The sequence below is a fragment of the Nipponia nippon genome, unplaced genomic scaffold (assembly GCF_047370975.1).
Source record: "Nipponia nippon isolate SJK-2023a ecotype South Korea unplaced genomic scaffold, ASM4737097v1 scaffold_19, whole genome shotgun sequence".
Lineage (NCBI taxonomy): Eukaryota > Metazoa > Chordata > Aves > Pelecaniformes > Threskiornithidae > Nipponia > Nipponia nippon.
The window spans coordinates 3,148,667-3,167,703 of record NW_028262335.1 but is presented as its reverse complement, the minus strand read 5'-3'; the positions used below and the strand labels follow the sequence as shown (position 1 = coordinate 3,167,703).

The following is a 19,037-nucleotide window of genomic DNA, read 5'->3' as shown; positions in this document are numbered from 1 at the left end:
AGTCAGCTGAGAAGCGATAATGCTTACGTTTGGTGCCTGTGTTCAGTAATACATAGCTCTGAAGTCTGCAGTAAGAGGGATGCAACAGAATAGGGAACATCTGTGTGATTTCTCTGCCCTCTGCATTTTAAGAGGGCTCACCGACAGATGTCTGCCTGTCTCTACATAACTGTACCCCCAAAGAGATTCTACAAGTGACCCCTCACAAGCCTGGCTAATGTAATCACTACTCCAGCCCCCTTCAGAGCCCCTGCTGAGGACACACATATATCTATACTACTTGCTCTGACCAGCCTTTATTTTCCTCAGTGCAAAGGCTGTTCTTGTATTTCACTGTGGTGCTCTCTGCAACCTGTCTTTCCTACTGGGCTAGGAACTGAGCTAGGTTACAATCTTGCTTTATTCTGGTGGGAGGAGATGATTCACTATTTGTTCTGTAAGACTACAAGGAGACACCTTGAAGCAAAAAAAAATGGCTTTGAAGTGCCAGCTTGCTTCACAGAGCAGATGGCTGGGCTAGGCTGAGGGTAAAGACATTCATTATAAATCCATCATCAAACTAGGACATAGATGTACAGTGATTATCAGATCGAAGCAATGTGCTTAGAATGACAACTACTGTGTTGCTGCCGGAGCTACACAAGACTGCAGTCAAGTTTTGGTAAGCAGGGTCAGATCCTCCCTTCACAGAGCAGACAGCAATACCACCGAATCCAGAAAGAATCTGGAAAAGCTATATGGCCTCTCTTTGCACAGAATGTCTGCGATCTCCAGGTAATGCCGTGTATAATCCTAAATAAAATAAGCATTCGCCCTCCAATGCAGAAACCACAAACGCAGGTTACTAACATACGTACAGATCACCACTACAAAGGGCCCACATAGAGTTATTTTCTTTCTTTCTGTATGAAAACATAGAGAACACACACACACACACACACACACACGACTGCAGAGTTTTCCATTGTCCAGGCAGTATCTTCATTAGGTAAATCAGCTTATCGCAGTAGTAAAGTTAATGGAGCCCTACCAATCTTTACCAGATAAGGACTGGATCCCAAATAATTTAGTAGTGGAAGCAGAATTGAGACCAACATACAACTACCATTAGTTTTGTCAAAACATACTTCAGGTTAAATAGAAAGCAATTACTTCCTTGGATGCACTCGCACAGTCTCACAAAACCCACACTACTCAGTGGTGGATAATCTGCATCCCATACGCCAATATTGAAGAAATCAGCCTGCATGAAATACTTTCCTCTGAAAACAATACAAACTTCTCAGCCTAATGACTTCTGTTCCCTCAAGAAATAATATAAATTAGAGTATGTTAAACCTGTAGTCATTTTCCTTCCATATAGTATAATGTTCATGAGTTTATGGTTAGAATATTTTCTGCTTTCATTTAAAAATCCTACATTGCAGGGTTTATTTTAATTTGTTAAAAAAAAAAAAATCCAGACTGAATAATCTCTAAAGCAGCTTCTTCTTCCAATTTTTGTTTTAAAGAAGATTTTTTTTTGAAGCTGTGGACAATATATCTAACTCTGCACTCACAGCATACTACTACTCTTGGAAACATAATTTACAATTGGATTTTGAGACTTTCCAACCTCAAGTTACTCTATGATAAAGTATTTCTAGAATATATCTATACATCCCCCCCCCGTCACTTTTTACCAACCTCTTATCTGAGGTCAGTGAATACAATGACATTTAGGACTTGCCATAGGGAGAAAGCAGTAAATCCGCTCACAGAAAGTTTCCTTGTTCCGTCTGTTGAAGATGCAAACTGGGCTTTTGGGGTTTGGTTGGCTGGTGGGTTTTTTTGTTTTTTAATTAATACAATCACAAGGCAACTGAATTATTCTGAACAAAGCAAGGGCCTGCATAATGAATCAGCACTGAAAGGCAGACGTTTCAGGTTATTAGTTAGAACACTACAGCTCTAAATCCATAACTAGTGCTAATTTGTAGCCAATATTTCACACCTCCCTGCCAGTATATAGGATTTAACATCACCATGTTAAAAGTAACGTAACAGCAAAGCAACTAACTCAAAACCAATTGTCACCTATGAAAATACTAGTCAATCTAATTACGCCTCAGTTTCCTTTTTAATGATATTTACAATACATCTGTCTCATCTCTCTGTTTAGCTTTGTATTTTTAAAACCATCGAATGCCATATTTAAATGGAATCTTTTGAAGTTCAGAGACGTGTTTTCCCATCTTCAAGTATACAGTTCATACTGTTAATAAGGGCATCTCTACTCAATTTGCCCAACTGACCAAAATGACCTTAAGGGATTTATTCTGGTCATTTCCTCCTGTGACCCAAATTCACATTTGAAGCCAGATCTTCAAAGGATAAAGAGTAATACTTTAACCCACTGCAGATTGCAAACCTAATCTACTCTTAAGAGAGCGACAGTTTCTCAATTTGAGAAAAACCAGTGGGCAAAAATAGACTAGAATTGTTTGTCAAATATGTTCACAGTCATTTCATTCCCTGTAAAATACCATGAAGACCAAACGTTATTTCTACTGCAAAGTCTTTTAACACTTGCCCTAATTAAAGAGCAAAACCCCCACACAACAGCAGCAAGCTACGCCTTGGAATGTCAGTTAGCTGGACCGTATCACACTTAGATTTTAAGCAAAGGTCACAAAGCTGGCTTTCCTGCTCTATTCTCAATTCTTTTTTGCTTATTCTTCCAGCTAAGGGGAGTTTCTAAGGTGTTGTGCAACGCTTGTATCTTGTACTTTGCTTAGCTATTGGTGAGTAGTGTGACCAGGGGAAAAAAAAAAAAGGAAGTAAAAATCCTATTGCTTATATTCCAGTGATGTCAGCTTGGAAGAGTGACCTCACATAACAAAACAATTGAAGCCTACCTTGCAAGCACCATTGCCTGGATGGATGTTTTTGACTTTGTCAGTTCTGAGTTGATAAGAGATTTTTGTACAGCCTATCAAGTGACATATCACATTTCAGATTCAAATTAAAGCTTTTAAATAGGCAAATGGTGCTTTGGCTGGGAGCAATAAACTTTAAAAATTCAAGTGAGATCAATTTCTGCTTGAAATAGACTATACTACTTCATACCTGGGTGGGAACTGGCTAACCTTTAGACCTCACCACTAACAGAAATTGGTGAAAAAGCAGCTCTGAGATCAAAACAATGCTGCTTTGAAGCAAACTTGACTCTACTGAACAACTCTGGCCCAAGCTGTTTCACTCCTTATTCGCTGCTCACCTCCCTGCAAACTTTTCACTTCCCACAAAACTAACAGTAGAAGCCTGCTCTGAAGTGTTTACTCGTATGTTTTTTGACAACCCTCAAAAAAGCACATTATATGCTGCTAACCCAGTATTACACAATTTCAAATGGCTTCACAGAGCTCTGGGTGGGGTGTGAGAGCTGACGGGAACTGGAGAGGCACATCATAATTCAGGCATTCTGCTTTGCAACAGAAGGTCTCCTGTTGCTCTCTCTGTCAGCTTAAAATTCAATAGGGTTTTTTTCCTGCTAACTCTTTACAATCATAGATGGATAGTTGGTCAGCATAAACAAAGCTGTGTTTTTCCTCGTCTGCTGTTGGTTATTGCTGTTAGTGATTTGTATTGCTGTACCACACAGAGATAGTACCAAACTGGGATTCTGTTGTTCCAGATACAGTCAAGAGAGGAAGACACAGGAACCAAAACACGACGGGGAAGATGATGCCAAGATGAGAGTAGGAATCTGATTAGAAAAACAAGTATTTCTATTACAAAGTATCAGCTATCATTAGATGATGTATTTGAGGTTCTTCCATAGCTATTTTCTACAATTCTATGACAAGGTTGTATTGCTCCAATGTTAACAGACAGGACATGAAATAAATGTTTCCGGTGGCCCGTGCATATCACAGGCTGTTTGGCACTCAGAAACTATGGCAGATCTTACTCTCCAATAAATTTAATCTCCTAATGTATATTTCTGGTTTCTTTTTGGAAAGAGCATGTAAGGATTCAGCATTTCAACATCACCTTCACCACAATGAGTCCCGATGACTTACCTCCACAGTAAAGCACCTCAGTTGCCACTAGAGGTCAGTAAGACAGGTTACACCACAACTTCGAGCAGCGTTCCCCGAGGGGAACGGTCAGATTCGAAAGCTACCAAAACCCCTGCCACTTTATTTTGGGGGACATGAGCTGAACTTAAGAAATGTGCCAGCTAGCAGCCCTGGAAACTAAAGTAATTTACTCACGTAGCAGGTAGGCAGCACATGCTGGATCAGTAAAAGGTCCTGCACAGCGTTGCTCCCGCGGGTTTGAAAGCTAGCCCAGAGGAACCTCCGCTAGGGATGAAGGACTGTCTCAGGCTCAGCATCCCCATCAGGCTTCTGCTCTTCCACTGAGGCTGTCTACAGGGGTGATAGTTACAGCAAGCTCTAGTATTGTTATACACACACCTTTTCCCTACCACACAAGTGCGGACACCCTATCCACATATATAGGTGACTGCACGCAGTTCTTCCCACAAAGGATGAGACCGTTTTTGGTCACCTCTAAGTATGCCAGGCTAAATTTCAGCTGTCAGTGTACAACGGTTCACCGTCTACTATATATCTGAGGTAGGCAAGCAGTATGCTCCTCTCTATGAGCTTCCAGAACCACCCCTACTTTCCCAACGCATTTTTATGCTGCTCTAAAAACTGATCCATTAATATTCACATCTGAGTAAGAATCACAGCAGGACTGAAGCTGCCTCAAAAGGGTGCTGGCTGACTGAGGATAAAATGCTAGGTTTGGACAGTCACTTCAGGTGATCTTTAATATTCTGTGGATTAGAGGTTCTTTAAACCAATGCGCACACTTCTAGAAAGTCGGACTCTATCTCAATTACGTTATGCAGATTTGCTTTCTTGCACATTTTTTGGATCCTCACACATGCCAAGATCCAGCATTTCATCAAGGAGCCATATCTGCAGGCAACGCGACAGCTGCTTCCTGGCTCTTTGAGCCTGCAGCGTTTTATTTGGGTCATGCACAGTCCCTCTCCTTCCCCTTGAAGCAGGTAAAATCTCTGCTCGTTTCTGACAGTAAGAGATACCACCACTAAAGCAAAGCTATTTCAGAAGGAGAATTGTAAATGAGGACAAACTTTCTACTGCACATTTATAATCACCTACATGCAGTGCTTCTTCAGCCAGCCATGTATTGCACAGGGAGCCAAATCCGGCTCTTGTACTTGGCACCATTGCAACTTCACCAATCTGCATGGGGGTTACCGCAGCCTGAGAAGGGAGCACATACTCACTAGATCCCACCCACAGAAGCATCCTCACATGGGAACACTTCCCATATCCACAAAGCTGGAGATGGGATTACCTCCATGTTACTACCTTTGTGGAGGTAAAACCGCAATAACAATGCAGCCTTCAGGCCACTTCCTACTCATGATGAAATTTGCTTTCAAAGTTTTGCAGGGGATCATTACGGTGATCACTAGTTCTGGCAATATTCCAACAGGAGAATGTTTTACTCTGAAGATTACAGATTAGTAGGAACTAAATCCAAGTTCTGTCTCAGTTACTAGCAATTAGAATTATGCAAACTCAGTATTAATAGTAGGTTAACTGCTGATGCTTACAATGAATAAATATTACTAACTGGATGAGTTCAATACTTATCAAATATACATTACTTAGTAGGGGAAAATATCATTAAAAAGTTTCTTATCCAGAAAAAAACATACTTTGCGAAACGCTTTGATGTGATGGAGTATCCAGAATGGCAGCTTCATAAATAAAGCTTTCCTAGAGCCTTGCTCTTCAGCTTGCACTGGATTATGTGGGTGTCAGCTTGGTCTGTTCCTTGCTGTTCTGAGGGGTGCTAAGCTCCAAATATAATCAGTGCTTTCAGGGTTTTATGTTGGGTTGAACAAAAAGCTACAAACTATAAACAAATCTAGATCTTCACTTTGAGGCACCACGGTAAGATGAACCTGCAAGTAAGAGCAGAACCCAGTCAAAACAGTGGAGTGTGAGATGTGACCTCTGCAAAACTACTCAGCCTTACAGGATAACGAAACGAAGCCATAAATCCGTTACCAAAGGAAAGGTAGACATTTGCTGAAACATTCACTGATGTCTCACTGAAAAGTTTGGTAGGGCAAATCATTTTGCTAATTGGTTGCAAGTTTTGAGTCCATAATAAAACTTGCAGACAAAAAAGTGAGAGCCGGTTTCTTGTTCCATGACTGAACAATTTGCACAGCTCTAAATATAAAACTATTGGTAACATATCCGTATTTGTTGCAAAGGGAGTGTACTTCATGAACCGCACCGGGCAACAAGTTGTATATTTCCAACCAGACTGCAAAACTCCGCTTATAAATGATGAGAGAATCAGGCACCATTTTTCTCCTTTTTTCGTATCCGCATGCAAATAAACATGAAAGCCCATGTTGAAATTAGAAATATATTTGTGTTATTTATAATCATGGCACTACACAGTGAAAATCATGTCATTTCATTTTTCTTGAAAGAATCGGAATAGAATAAGACAGCATTGATACAGAATATCCTCTCACTGTCCTACTTAATTCTGTTTCAGCGTGTTTTCAGAAATAACAATCTTAACAATGGTAGCATTGAGTCGCATTGAATAAGCTGTAGAGCTAACAAACACTCTCGTCCTGGTTTTGACCTCAGCATGGTGCAAACGCCACTGCAAACTCTGCTGGCCAATGGAGTGACTCCATTGATGTCAGTGAAGTCGTACTGACATGAGATCAGATTAGACCTACTGCACAACATCTGCTTCAGCCCAACAGAGATAATCATTATACATAGCCCCAATATAGTGCCCCGCCATTGCATATCTCAAAGCACTTGAAAAAGAGAAATAGTTACTATGATCTTCATTTTATAGGTAGTGAAACTGAGGCACAGACAGATAGTGATTTGCTGAAGGTCTTCTAGCTGATCACTGTTAGATGGGGACATCACCCAGGAGCGTCGAGTCCTAATCTTGTACCCTACCTGCCGGACCGTGTTACCCCTTAACACACGCAGTGGAATTCACTCCTGTCTGCCCCAACAATTAGCACGACAGATACAAGAGATTTGGAACTGTCCATAAAAGACCATTCATATTAACTGAGCAAGGCAATATTTCAACCAAAGAGTGTTTTTTAAGAAATAGTAGCATTTACAGTACTTTAAATAGATGCTACTTTGTATCAGATCTAATTCTTTTATAATAGCATACAGTCCTTAGATTGCTTATTACTGGTATTCATTACTTTAAGCCCTCACAGCTACTCTAGATAATACTTTAAATACACAGAGCTTTAAAAAAATATTTCCATTACAAATATTTTAAAAATATACTTATCCTAAAAAGCTGGCCAGCACTTTCCAAAAATCTCTTGTAATAAATGTCTTTAATTTTAACAAAAATATCTACCGTTATACAGAAGAGCTCAAGTTTTGACAAATCTATAATACAGTCAGAAACATCTTAGGCCAGATTCCACTCTCGTTTATACAGTTGCCAATTTGGATCATGGTGTTCGCTTCAGTGTTACTCTAGTATAATCAGGAGCAGAATATAGCCCTTAGTGTTTTAAAATAACTAAATGGACTGGATACCGCAACACTTACTTGTGCCTAGCATTACAGGGAAGGGAAATCCTTTACTTCATTGCATCTAAAAATGCAAAAGAATGTTATATTTAGTATTTGTGCCATGACCAAAAAGGTGCCAGGCAGCTGCAGTGGATGACTCAGACCTAGAATCATATTCGCTTATAGAAAAAAATTTTTTTGGCTGAATGATGCCTGCAACTGCTGTCATTAAATGGAGGATGAACGTTTATAGAGAACATTTGTAGAGAGAAAATGCCAACCTTCCTATAATGCTTTCTACAATTCTAGGAATCATTTTAATTGCATTTTGTTACTTATAAAGTTGTGTGAGCTTAATAGAATCTCCCACTACTTAGATCTAGGAAGGACACTACTTTAAATTGCTTCCATATTTTCCAACCGAAATGCCTCCCTCTAGCCAGTCCTTTTCAAAGTGCATTTAGAACAAGCTATTAAGCACTTACAGAAATCTGCATCTCATCAGAAGGACAATCTGGAAGCTGTGAGTTAGTCTTTTAAAACACTGGAACTTTTTTTTTTTTTGCGCCTTTCACCCTTTTTCCTGCAATCTTCAAATTTAAATGCAGTGTTTGATTAAGGATCATAGAAATTAACCCGGTCTCATTGCATCAGGTTACATATGTAAGCAAAAGCTAACAGCCTCAGATCCAAACTGCAATTCCTACCTGTGACCATCATGAGACTAGAAGGGATCCTTACACATTGTGATTTCATTTAATTCACGTTTAAAGCTTTTACTCTACTTGTTTTCTTCCTAGACTTTGGCAGATGATCTAGTAACTTATAAACCAAGGAAACTTAAGTATATAGACTAAGTTCAGTCCTCGCTGTCGTCTTCATCATCATCGTCATCTTTACTGGGAGCACATCTTTGGAAGCAGTGTACTAGAGTTGCTAAGAAGAAGCTTGATAGAATAGCAGCAATGGAGACTGCGACTCCAGAGAAGATGATGATAAAAAGGTCCGTCAATGACAAACTAAATTTGCATTCACTAAAGCTGACCTCAGATAATTCATTCAGAAAGATTCTTCTATTTTCTACAGGCAGGGAACACTGGATTTCATGGAGACCTGCAAAGAAGAGGAAAAGGAAACAAATCAGCAGAATATTGATGAATCCCCCTGTTGCTCCGGTCAGAGGCTGAATAGCCGAAGAGAAGTTTTAGGGTTAATTCCAGGTTTATGAATTTGTACAAAATTCAAGAAAAAAGGGAACAAAATCTGTCACTGTCCAAAAGCCTTTACGTAACCCCCTTGAGTGGCTCCTGGAAATTAAGTTATTTCACCTTCAGTCTTCCAGGAGGTCAGGTATGACCCAAGACCATGATTTTGAGGATTTAAAAAAAAAGTGAATGTTGAACCCTGGATGCATCTAAATCTGGAGACCTGGAAGCACTTCCCAGCTACTCCAACTGAAGACAAATTCTGACTCCAAAACAGGGTAACAGGGATACTGAAGATCCTTCTACACCTTGGTGTCTTCTACACAACTTTTTTCCATGAGGTTCCTAAACTACAGTTGTCTTTTTCTTCTGGTCAAAACAACAGCTTAGGTTTAATGGGTGCTTGTTTGTCTGTGACCTGCTTTCACCTTTTCTTTCTGACTGTAATAAGGACATGCAGGCTAGCAGATATTATTCCTCCATTCATTACTGAAGAATGCCTAGAGCTGGGTTCTTCATAGTGAAAGCAAAAAAATCCAAATTTAAAAACTGGTGAGAACAAAGTTTGATACCAGACAATAAAAGCATACAGTTCACTGCAGATGCTCAACTCCCTCTTCATTCACAACAGGGGAAAATCAGGAAAGTATATTAACAGGGCTAGAATGGAACAAATAATGAAGCGAATTAAGTCTGTATGGCTGTTGGCAGGATAACTTTTATCTTGCTATTAAGGCTACAACAGTAAAGGGGAAATACAAGAATTGTGTATTAATGACACGAGAGCTGCTGCTGGTTTACTTCATACACTTTTACTCTGTGTCTGCTAACGATCCCAGAATGGACTCCCAGTTTGACTCTGCATTGCTGTCTGCACAGTGTGTAGAGCATTTCTATCTACCATATAACCATTATGTCACTTTAAATAAGGAATGCATAAGGATAAGATTTCCTCTGCTTTTGTGAATCCCGTATTTCTTGTGGCTGAATAGCTATGGCATATGATGTTTTACTATTAAACCCAGGCTCCTAGAGTTACTAGTGCAAATCCGACTGGTTATCTGGATCCAGCCCAGCTGCTATGCTGATTTGAGAGGGAGTTTTAGCTAAGTCTACTATGGATTCAATTATCACCCTGACTTACTTGACCTTGTAACGATGATTGTACTAAATTTTGTTCCCTAAAAGCCATCCTGTATCTGTCGTATTTGCCTAAAGTTCTGTTGCCTTCCCTCTTACTCATGCCTCTCTCACTGACAACGTAATAAAAGCTGCCAGCAGAACAGGACAACAGTCAGCGTGCCCAGGGCTGAATGGTTTCCTCTAGGCAAACTGCCACCTGAATACACGCTACATTTTTTCTCCAAGCCTGGAGTGCACTGGCAATGTAGACCAGATGGTGAGGCAACTTGCTTTGCAGATCTTTGAAACCTCCTGTCTATGGAACTGGCCCGGAAGGTAAAGGAGCCTCATGGTTTCAAACATTCCCTGAGACTCTTGGAAATCCGGAACCTGCAGTATTCATATATATCGTGTCTTGTATACAAGCTGAGATACTGGAACACTTGAGTGCACCTGTGGCTGCACAGCTATGGCACTCTATAGCTTGTGACAGAGCTCTTTGTACAAACCTTTCTACTGAAAGAACTGCAAGTTGTTCACCGAGTCCATATGTTCTTTTCATCAAGACTTGGGAATAGCAACTCTAGGGGTTAGTGGGAGTAACAAAGGAAAGGGGACACAAATGGATATCCTTCCCTATTCAAAACCATGGGAAATAAGGGAGGAGTGAAAAGCCATAGGCTGGAATTCCAAGACCTGTCTCTTTTTAATCAGATTTTTAAAAGCAAACAGTTTTCAGTAAATCAACATGATGTTGACAGTAATCAAAGCAGTTACTGCTGTTGTGTAGAAACAGCAAGAAAATGAATGTAACATATCGCAAATTCATTTGAAGAGGAAGTTCCTTGCTAATAGGAAAAGATCATTGTAGTATTTTGGCAGAAAAGCCCGATCGAAGTGAATATGACACCTAAACAAATTCCATTTCACTTGTAGCAAGCATAAGAAAATCAAGATTCTATACAACTGTCTTTCTGTAAAACAAACCCCACTAATAGCTGTTGAGACCTCATGAGAACGCTGTTTTCATAGCAGCTGAGCCATGCTCGCAGCATGTCTAAAGAAAGGGTGCACAGGTGACCGTAAACGACTACTTTTTCTATTTCTGACCAACTGCAAAAGACATTCTCTAGCATCCTCGCCTGCCAGCTTTTAAAAAGACCTCTGTGCTGGAGTGGCCTTGATGAGCTGGAGTATCAGATCTAAGCTTCCGTAAGGAAGTAGAAAAAGAATATATTAAAAAGAAAGAGACAGAGCAAAAAAGACTCAAAAAGAAAACTGTTGTTCTACATACTGCAGCCCTTGCCTCTAGAAATAACTTAGTATGGTATTATTTGCCCAGGATCTAGAGATGGAAAAAGTAAGGGCCCACTTATTCATTATTGTTACCAACAAAGGTTTTGCCGTGGATCACAACTGAGCCTGTAGACTGAGCTCCATTCCTATTTCCCAGATGCTTCCACCTAACATCACAACACAGAGAATACAAGTAGAAAAGAATCTGCAACGTACCCAGTCACTTCAAGGGTATTTCTTATGAGAATCAGTGCACTGTAATGATTTTGAGTCTGATTATACAATAATGAGAAATAAAAAAGCTTCTCTGCGTGTAGCCGTGAGTACTGGAATCTAGGTCATGTTCTCAAACCAAATAGATTAGATGGGAATTTTCTACTTGCTTTATTTGTGACACTCCAATGTGCTAGCTTAGCCTCAAGTTTTTACAGAATTCTTAGTCACTGAGAATAATAGACGCCAATAGGCAAAACACAGCATCATAAACCAGGGGCCAGTACAGAGGCCTTGTTAGCGCCCAGCTATAGTTTCAGCTACCCTGGCTGTGCACCATCTTTTCAACAAGAAAGGACTGAACTGACCTCTCCTACCCACACACAAGGCAGTCTGCTAAAATTGTGCTGGAAGCAACCTAGGAGGACTGTAGAGCCCGGTGGAAGCACATGCCAGTGACCGAGGGAGAGAGGAGCATTTATGAGTCCACCCTGTTCAGTGAACGTTTTTCTTTGCTGTGTTGCGACACTATTGCAAAACCCAATACAGTAACGGAAGCTTTTCTTTCGACTCCAAAGAGAATTTGGAACAGACGGTTCATTTGTAACAGTAGTAAGACTAGCAGCTCTCTCTCTGGTGGCACAAGGAATTTCTCCTCCCAAAGCTAATGCAGCAGTTATTGCACCAGAGCTTCTAACTGCTTACCTGAGAACATCGCAATCTGAAGGTCACACGCATGCCTGCTTCAGATGACATAGGAACAATATAATTTCATCTGCTTCCTTCCATAGCAATATGTTCCTTCCTTTACATTCTTTAGAAGTAGGTTGTCCCTTATGACATGAGAATCCAGTCTGTGTGGAGAACTGATGTTCTGTACTCCACCCGCCCTATTACATTCAGGCCTAGCAATAGATCCAATTTTGTTCTTTGCTTGGGCAGAAAGTAATCCCAGGTCATCATACCCCCTCTGCGTGAACCATGAACAAAAGAATGGCTTCTATAAAGCAATCAGTATTAATTATATGGTGTGGTTTTTTTCCTCTGGGTGACTCCACCGCATATAGACTGGCTCAATCCAATTACCTGGCCCCACACACGACTTCCAGAGGACAGGAGACTGCCATTTAACCTTAGTGCTCTACTTTCACACACTTTAACCGCTTGAATAGTACTTTTTTTATAGCTTGTTTGGGTTGGTGTTTGGGTTTTTTTTCCTCTTCTGTAAAACCTGTCCAATTTATTCTTTTAAAAACTCAGCCTGGCTTCATGTAAAGGATCTCAAAGAAGTTTGATATTTAGTGTTTGGCTGCAGCAAGAAAACCTTTGATGATAGTTATATATATATATATATATATATATATCATTGCTCCCACAATGTGTTCAAAGAGTTGCTTCTTCATACCAAACAAATCTGTAAATGAAATAACAAGCGTGAATGTGTTATAAATATATAGCTTATGCTATTTTGGTCAGGGCCATCACAGTATCTGTAATGACTTCAGCTGTCCCAAGGACAATGTCACACACACTGTATCTTTCTGCTATGTCATCTGAAGAAGCAGATGTACTACACTGGCAAGCTGTAACGTATTGTTTGCTTTTAAAAAGGGAATGCTTTGAAGTCGCAGTCAAGGGACAGGTGCTAGATTCTATATAGGCTTGTCTCTTAACGCTGAAAAAATAAAATAAGACGAAAATATGGGTCTGTACCCTGAGGAATAGATCATCTAAATAACATGGGAAATGTGAAAATGCGAGAATTCTAGAACCATAATGTTAAAAGGAGAGGCATGTTTCTAAAAAAAGAAAAAAAAAGATACATGTGTTTATAAAGAAGTGATGCAGGAGGGTTCCAGGTAGAGTTTATTTCAATGAAATTCCCTAATAGGTTGTAGAACAATATGACCTTCAGATGCCTTACCGTTAGAGGATTATAACTCCACTGAAGTCTAGCACTTAAACCTTGACAATAAATTGTAAGCAATTAAGCTGCAGCCAGGTCCTAATAAACCCTTTGCAGTTGTTTCTGGAAAGGACTACACACAGGCCTACTTGTCCTGCAGAGTCAGAGGCTGAAATACTTCCCCTGTAAAAAATGAAGCTCTTCGAAAATGGATGCAGCCTGAAACCAGTCTTTACACAAATAATCGATAATTTCCTTGCAAATTAACAAAACCAGACTGACAGTGCTGTAATGCCCCAAGCTGTAACTGTACTGATCTTCCCATCTCAAGAAACCCACAAAACGCCAGATACCAAGTTTCATCAGCATTCTGCTGGCACTTTGTAGCCATAATTCAACCATGTTTCTCATAGGTACTGTTTGATCAGGAATTTTCAAACAGTACCTTGGCTAGACCATTGCATACATTGGAATTGCCTGCTCTTGGATCGCGGGTTTTCCCTAGATACGTTGACTGATGATGTATTGTGTTGTGAGTTTTGTTTTATATTCCTCCAGCTAAAGACAAGCAGCACGAGGTATCACTTACTTCAGGTCTACTTGACCCTATTTTGAAGGACTCCCTGTGTACTTCCGTCTTTGCTTCTTTCTAATACCGATGCTAACTGTATCTTTTGTTGAAGAGCTTCTGAAATTCATTATTACTTCAATATTATGCTCTGTCTGTTAACCCTAAGAGCGAGATTTCCCAGCTATGATTTTGGATGCTGAGTTTTAAAAAAAGAGGCCTCAATTCTTTTGGGTCTCTGTAGAGTCCACAAAACACAGGTATCAAGAGAAATAGTTTCCTAACATTCAGCAACGTGCAATAGTATGAGATAATGAAAAGGCCCACTCATACATACACCGGTATGCATAGGAAACACATCCAGAAAAACATCAAGCCATAAACATTTAAGTGAGCTTCATGCACACATGTTCATTACTGTCTATACAATAAATGTAAGAGCACTATAATATGCTATTTCTTTTTTTTTTTTTTTTTTTTTTTTAAGTAAAACTGGTATTTGCCCTTTTGGGTGGAATTTAGCTGTTCTCTCATCTTGCTGAATGTAGTTGACACAGACTTGAAATGTTTAAACGTGGCATTTTATTTCCTGTATGGTATTTTGCCTCCAGCTACAGTTCTCTTTAGTCTACTTAAACACTGTCACTAATGTATTAGAGGTATTAATAAGCAGTGAGAGAGGCATTGCCTCTGAAGACATGAGAAATTTCCTTGGAAATAGCCTCAAATTATCAGAACAGGAAGGCTTAAAAAACCTGAAGCCTAGATTTAGGTCCCTAAATAAAACTTTTTATGGCCAAGTGCCCTAGAGCCTCACAGATCGACATTAGAGGGTACTTAACAGTTTGTCTCAATGCCTAAATATAAAGTTTAACATTAGGTGTTCACATCTGCAAATGCTGTCCTCACATCTTCAAAGCCGTGAAAGATGGAACTACTCCAAAAAACCCCAAGATGGAAGAAACAGAGTGAAAAGCCAGTGGCAGTCAGATCATTTTACTGAAAATGACTAGGATATCAAATTATATATTTATATATGTATATATATATAGAAACAGATTTGATGTGCTTGCTAGGGAATCTAATTTCTGTTAAGAGTTTCTGCTTGAACAGAATAAAAGCTGCTGAATGCGTGAAATGTCTTAAGGCTTTTAATTCCTTTCCAAAAAAACAGATATTATGTTCTGTACTAGAGATGTGCTAGCATGTGCATGACACTCAAGGAAGAACCGAAGGGCTGTAATGGACAGAACAGCCTGTCCTTTTTAGCTGAAGCTTGCTCTGGTTCTATATTAGTACATGAAGTTAAGGCAGCCTTCTCTACATAGCAGATGAATAAATAGGTACTGATAAAGAATGGTAAGTCAAGAGGACTCACAAAACGTTCAGTTGTTTCACTGGCTTTTAGTTAGGTTAGAAGGTCAAATGAAACCTGTACTCTCATGTAATTATGACGCTTTGTTTTGAAGACGATGTTTAATATTTTCAGTGAGCCCAGGGCTGCTATAAAGGCCTGGACTAGAGAAGTAAGACTTTTTTATCTACAGAATAAGGTTAGTAATAGATCTTAGAGTGGAATGAGGTTATAGGAAGAGCCTGAGAAGCAACAGATGATCACCTCATGGCATAGTCTTCCTAAAACAGGCTTACAAAAAATCATTCCATTCTTCTCACTACACTGATTCACTTCTGAATCCCATAACTGCTTTCTTTTAGTACTGAATTCAGTCTGAGTTTCCTGTTCCAGAAGGCTGCTTACAGTCTCCCTGTCACCAGCTCTTGCTTTTTTCCTACCTCCTCTCACTGCCATCCTTCTCTCCTATTCTTTTGCATAGACAGTCTCTACCCAGAAATATGCCACTTCAGAATTTATCCATCCATTCATATTGAGGAGGTACTAGCTACAGAAGTCTTGAAAGTAGCCAAACAGCATCTCTATCAGTACTGGCACTAAAAACCCCCTTAAGTACCTTAAAAATTCTTAGTCTTGTACACACGACTTTCCAAAGTGGAACAACATTTGACCAAATGAAGACAAAAACATGGTCCTAGGTACGACCTTTGTGTTGTGACATGGGATTTGCTGCCACTAATGAACCTTCTTCAAGTAAAGTTCAGCAATTACCTTAGTTTAGGACACAGTTCTGCAAGTGGACCCAGTTCTACCTTCTTCAGGCTTCTCTTACCAGTTCTGCTTCTAGTGGTATGAACGCAAACATTGGTATTCAGGAGGACGGTGCACTGACACTGTGCCAGCTCAGCCCGTCTGTAACAGGGAAGTCTAACACTGAGCACCGATCCTCACTGAAACTTGTGCTACTTTGATTTCAAGCATTCAGAACATCCATTTCCTTTATTTATCACACAGGCAGCACAAAACTATTTGCAATTCTGTCGCTGGCCAATTCTGAACAAGTTTTTCAAGTCTTTCTGGAAATATCAGTGTTTATATAATAAATATAACAGGCTACCCATAAAAATGCTCAGTCTAAACATTCTCATCCAATTGCTAAAAGTCTTTCTAATACTTTCTTAACAGAGAGCAGCAAAATTTTTCATTCTTGCAATGGATAGTGGCAAACTTAGAGTATGTATTAAACACAAAAGGTTGAGAAAACACCATTGCATCTAGCATGAAAAGCACAGACACCGACTATTTCTTGCCATCTCAGAAACTCTACACAACTTCCTGAAAAGTTTTTTCCAAAGGTACTGAGAAGAAAAAAAAAAAAAGTAAAAAGCAAAATGAGGGCAAGATGACAGAAAGGAGACACTACAGTCACACTCCAAGGAATACTTAAACTCTAATTAAAAGTAATGTTAAAAATGCATTAGTCATTAGCAAACAAGGTCACAGGCAGAGCTGCCCAAAGCATGTTCACAGAAAGTAAAAATCAGCTACAGAGATCTCTACAAAGCACATCAATGCAGCCACTGCAGACTACTTGTATTTCTTTTCATTACATGCATTTTATCTGAATCCAACCCCTTCATCGAGATGAGATCCTCAGAGGGGTTCAAAAAAAGTCTTTTGCAGTTCTACACACTACTTTTAAACAGCACCTTTCACCAAAAATTTATTCCATCGAAGCCATTTTTATTCAAACACTGAAATGGAAGTGTTCATAAACCTTAGTTCTGTAGGTCATGTGCACCAGTGAGAACCTTTTGCTGGACGAGCCCTGAGTTTCAAACAGTATTACTAAAAAAAGTAGGTGAAGAGATGAGGCAAGAAGGGAAAACTGCATTTTTAGCCAAGATAAAATGTGATACAGAACAAGCTCTGAAAGCAGAAGAAAGCCCTTCCAAATATGAGAAATTGAGTGTATTTTTGTAGGACTTCCAGCTCCCTTCGAAGCAGAATGCCAAATGAATGCCAAATTTCCTCAGACTTCACTGAATTCAAAATTTTGAAACATTATGCCCCCAATTATTTAACTCAACCTACAACCATCCTTCCCTTCAGTACCTCCCTTGCTTTTATTCATATTTTTCTTAATTTCTTCCACCAGAGTCCACACAAACTCTCTTCTTCTTCCTCTGCTTTCTTCAATTCTCACTTTAGAAAACTTCAGCCTTGGCAACCGCTTTTTGTAAAATTCAAGAAGAGGGATCAAATACAGGCAAGCAGAGGATAGAGCATAATAGCATACACCTCAGATATATGATTTCCTTGAATTCTTTGAATAATACGTTTAAGACCGACTGTCGTGGTTTAACCCCAGCCAGCAACTAAGCACCACACAGCCGCTCGCTCGCTTAGACCTTTGTTCTTTAAAGGTATTTTTTTTGTTCTGAGAGTTTGCATGGTCCCCATGGAATAAAACCTTCCATGAAAGTTTTTACACTTATCTTTGAAGGGACAGAGATCTTAAAACAAACTTTTCTATTTCCAAAAAATTGTCCAATATTCTTAATCTCCATGCTCCTCCTAATGGGAAGCCTTTAATATGAATCATTGGTCACCATGCTGCCATTCAGGCGTAACAAATGCCTATAAAATTAAACATCCTTCTACAGAAAATCTTTATAAGTTTTATAACTTCACCATTTTAACCCAGAGTGAACACCACTGTCTTCTCTAGGGAAAAGAAGAACTGTTACATGTTCTCCACTTATCACCATCCCACTGATCTTCACAGTTCCTTTGTCTGCTTTGCACTACACACTGACATGTTTTTAATCGATTAATAACCAAATCAGAGGGGAAAAATGTGGCTTGGTTTTGGAGTATGATGAAAATGCTGGTTTTAATATCTCTCTGAGTATAAAAATATTTTTGCTGTTTTAAAGTGCTGAGTTTGATTGCAAAACTTTTAGTGCAGTTTCTTTAATAAGTCTGCCTGTAAATCTAGCATGCAAGAGTATTCTCTTACTGCCAATTAAGCCTTTATTTAGAAATTTAGGTTAGATGAGTAAATGCTGGGATCTGTAAAATGATTCAAATCCCAGCTGTTTGTGTGAAGCGACAAGTTAGATGTGCAAAGGCAGCTCAGCTGGGAAGAGGCTTTACAGTCAGCTAGTCAGGCAGGCCAGCATAAGTTTTAACTTCACAAGCTATTTCTGGTAGCATGCCAGAAAGAAAATGGACCTGGCTTTTGCAAAACTAATGAGCTGAAATATGGTTTTTGTTCAGATCACCGAGTTCTCCAGAGGCCTTAATTACAGAGGTAGAGAGCTTCAGGATCAATTACTGAGATTTCAGTTCACACTGACAAAACTCCAATATTTAAATCAACTTGGTATTTCTTTTGCAAAAACCAAGGGTAGCTTTGACTAACATGCCATCTTACTGCAGTGCTAAATTAAAAGGTGAAGCAGTGGCTGGGCTTAGTAAATAGTTAACAGCTTGAGTGATTTCTCTCAGACATGCGGACAGGACACATTAAACTTGTTTAAGTGTCATTCAAAGCGAGGAATCAAAATGAATGCCCAGAACTTAATCTATCTGTCACTGTATTTCTGCCAGCTATTTACCTCCTGTTTCTTGCTCCCAGTTCTGAATCGTGAGGGACCGCCATGCTACAGCGACACCTGCAAATGGCAGCCCTGGATCCTAGCTCGTCCACAGACTGGTTGGCGCGTGCTGCTTTTCTGCTTCG

General features: G+C 39.6%; 1 protein-coding gene across 2 annotated transcripts in view; it reads right to left on the bottom strand.

Annotated features, from left to right (window-relative positions):
- Nucleotides 1-6,460: 6,460 nt before the first annotated feature.
- LRRC38 (leucine rich repeat containing 38) overlaps nt 6,461-19,037 on the bottom strand; it is a 68,702-nt gene continuing 56,125 nt past the window's right edge. The window contains exon 2 of one of the 2 annotated variants that reach the window (XM_009460969.2): nt 6,461-8,738. In XM_009460969.2, coding sequence (XP_009459244.1) covers nt 8,485-8,738 — 254 coding nt within the window. In that variant the 3' untranslated portion in view covers nt 6,461-8,484. The remainder of the gene's footprint in view (nt 8,739-19,037) is intronic. The other variant, XR_015704328.1, reaches the window with a different exon arrangement.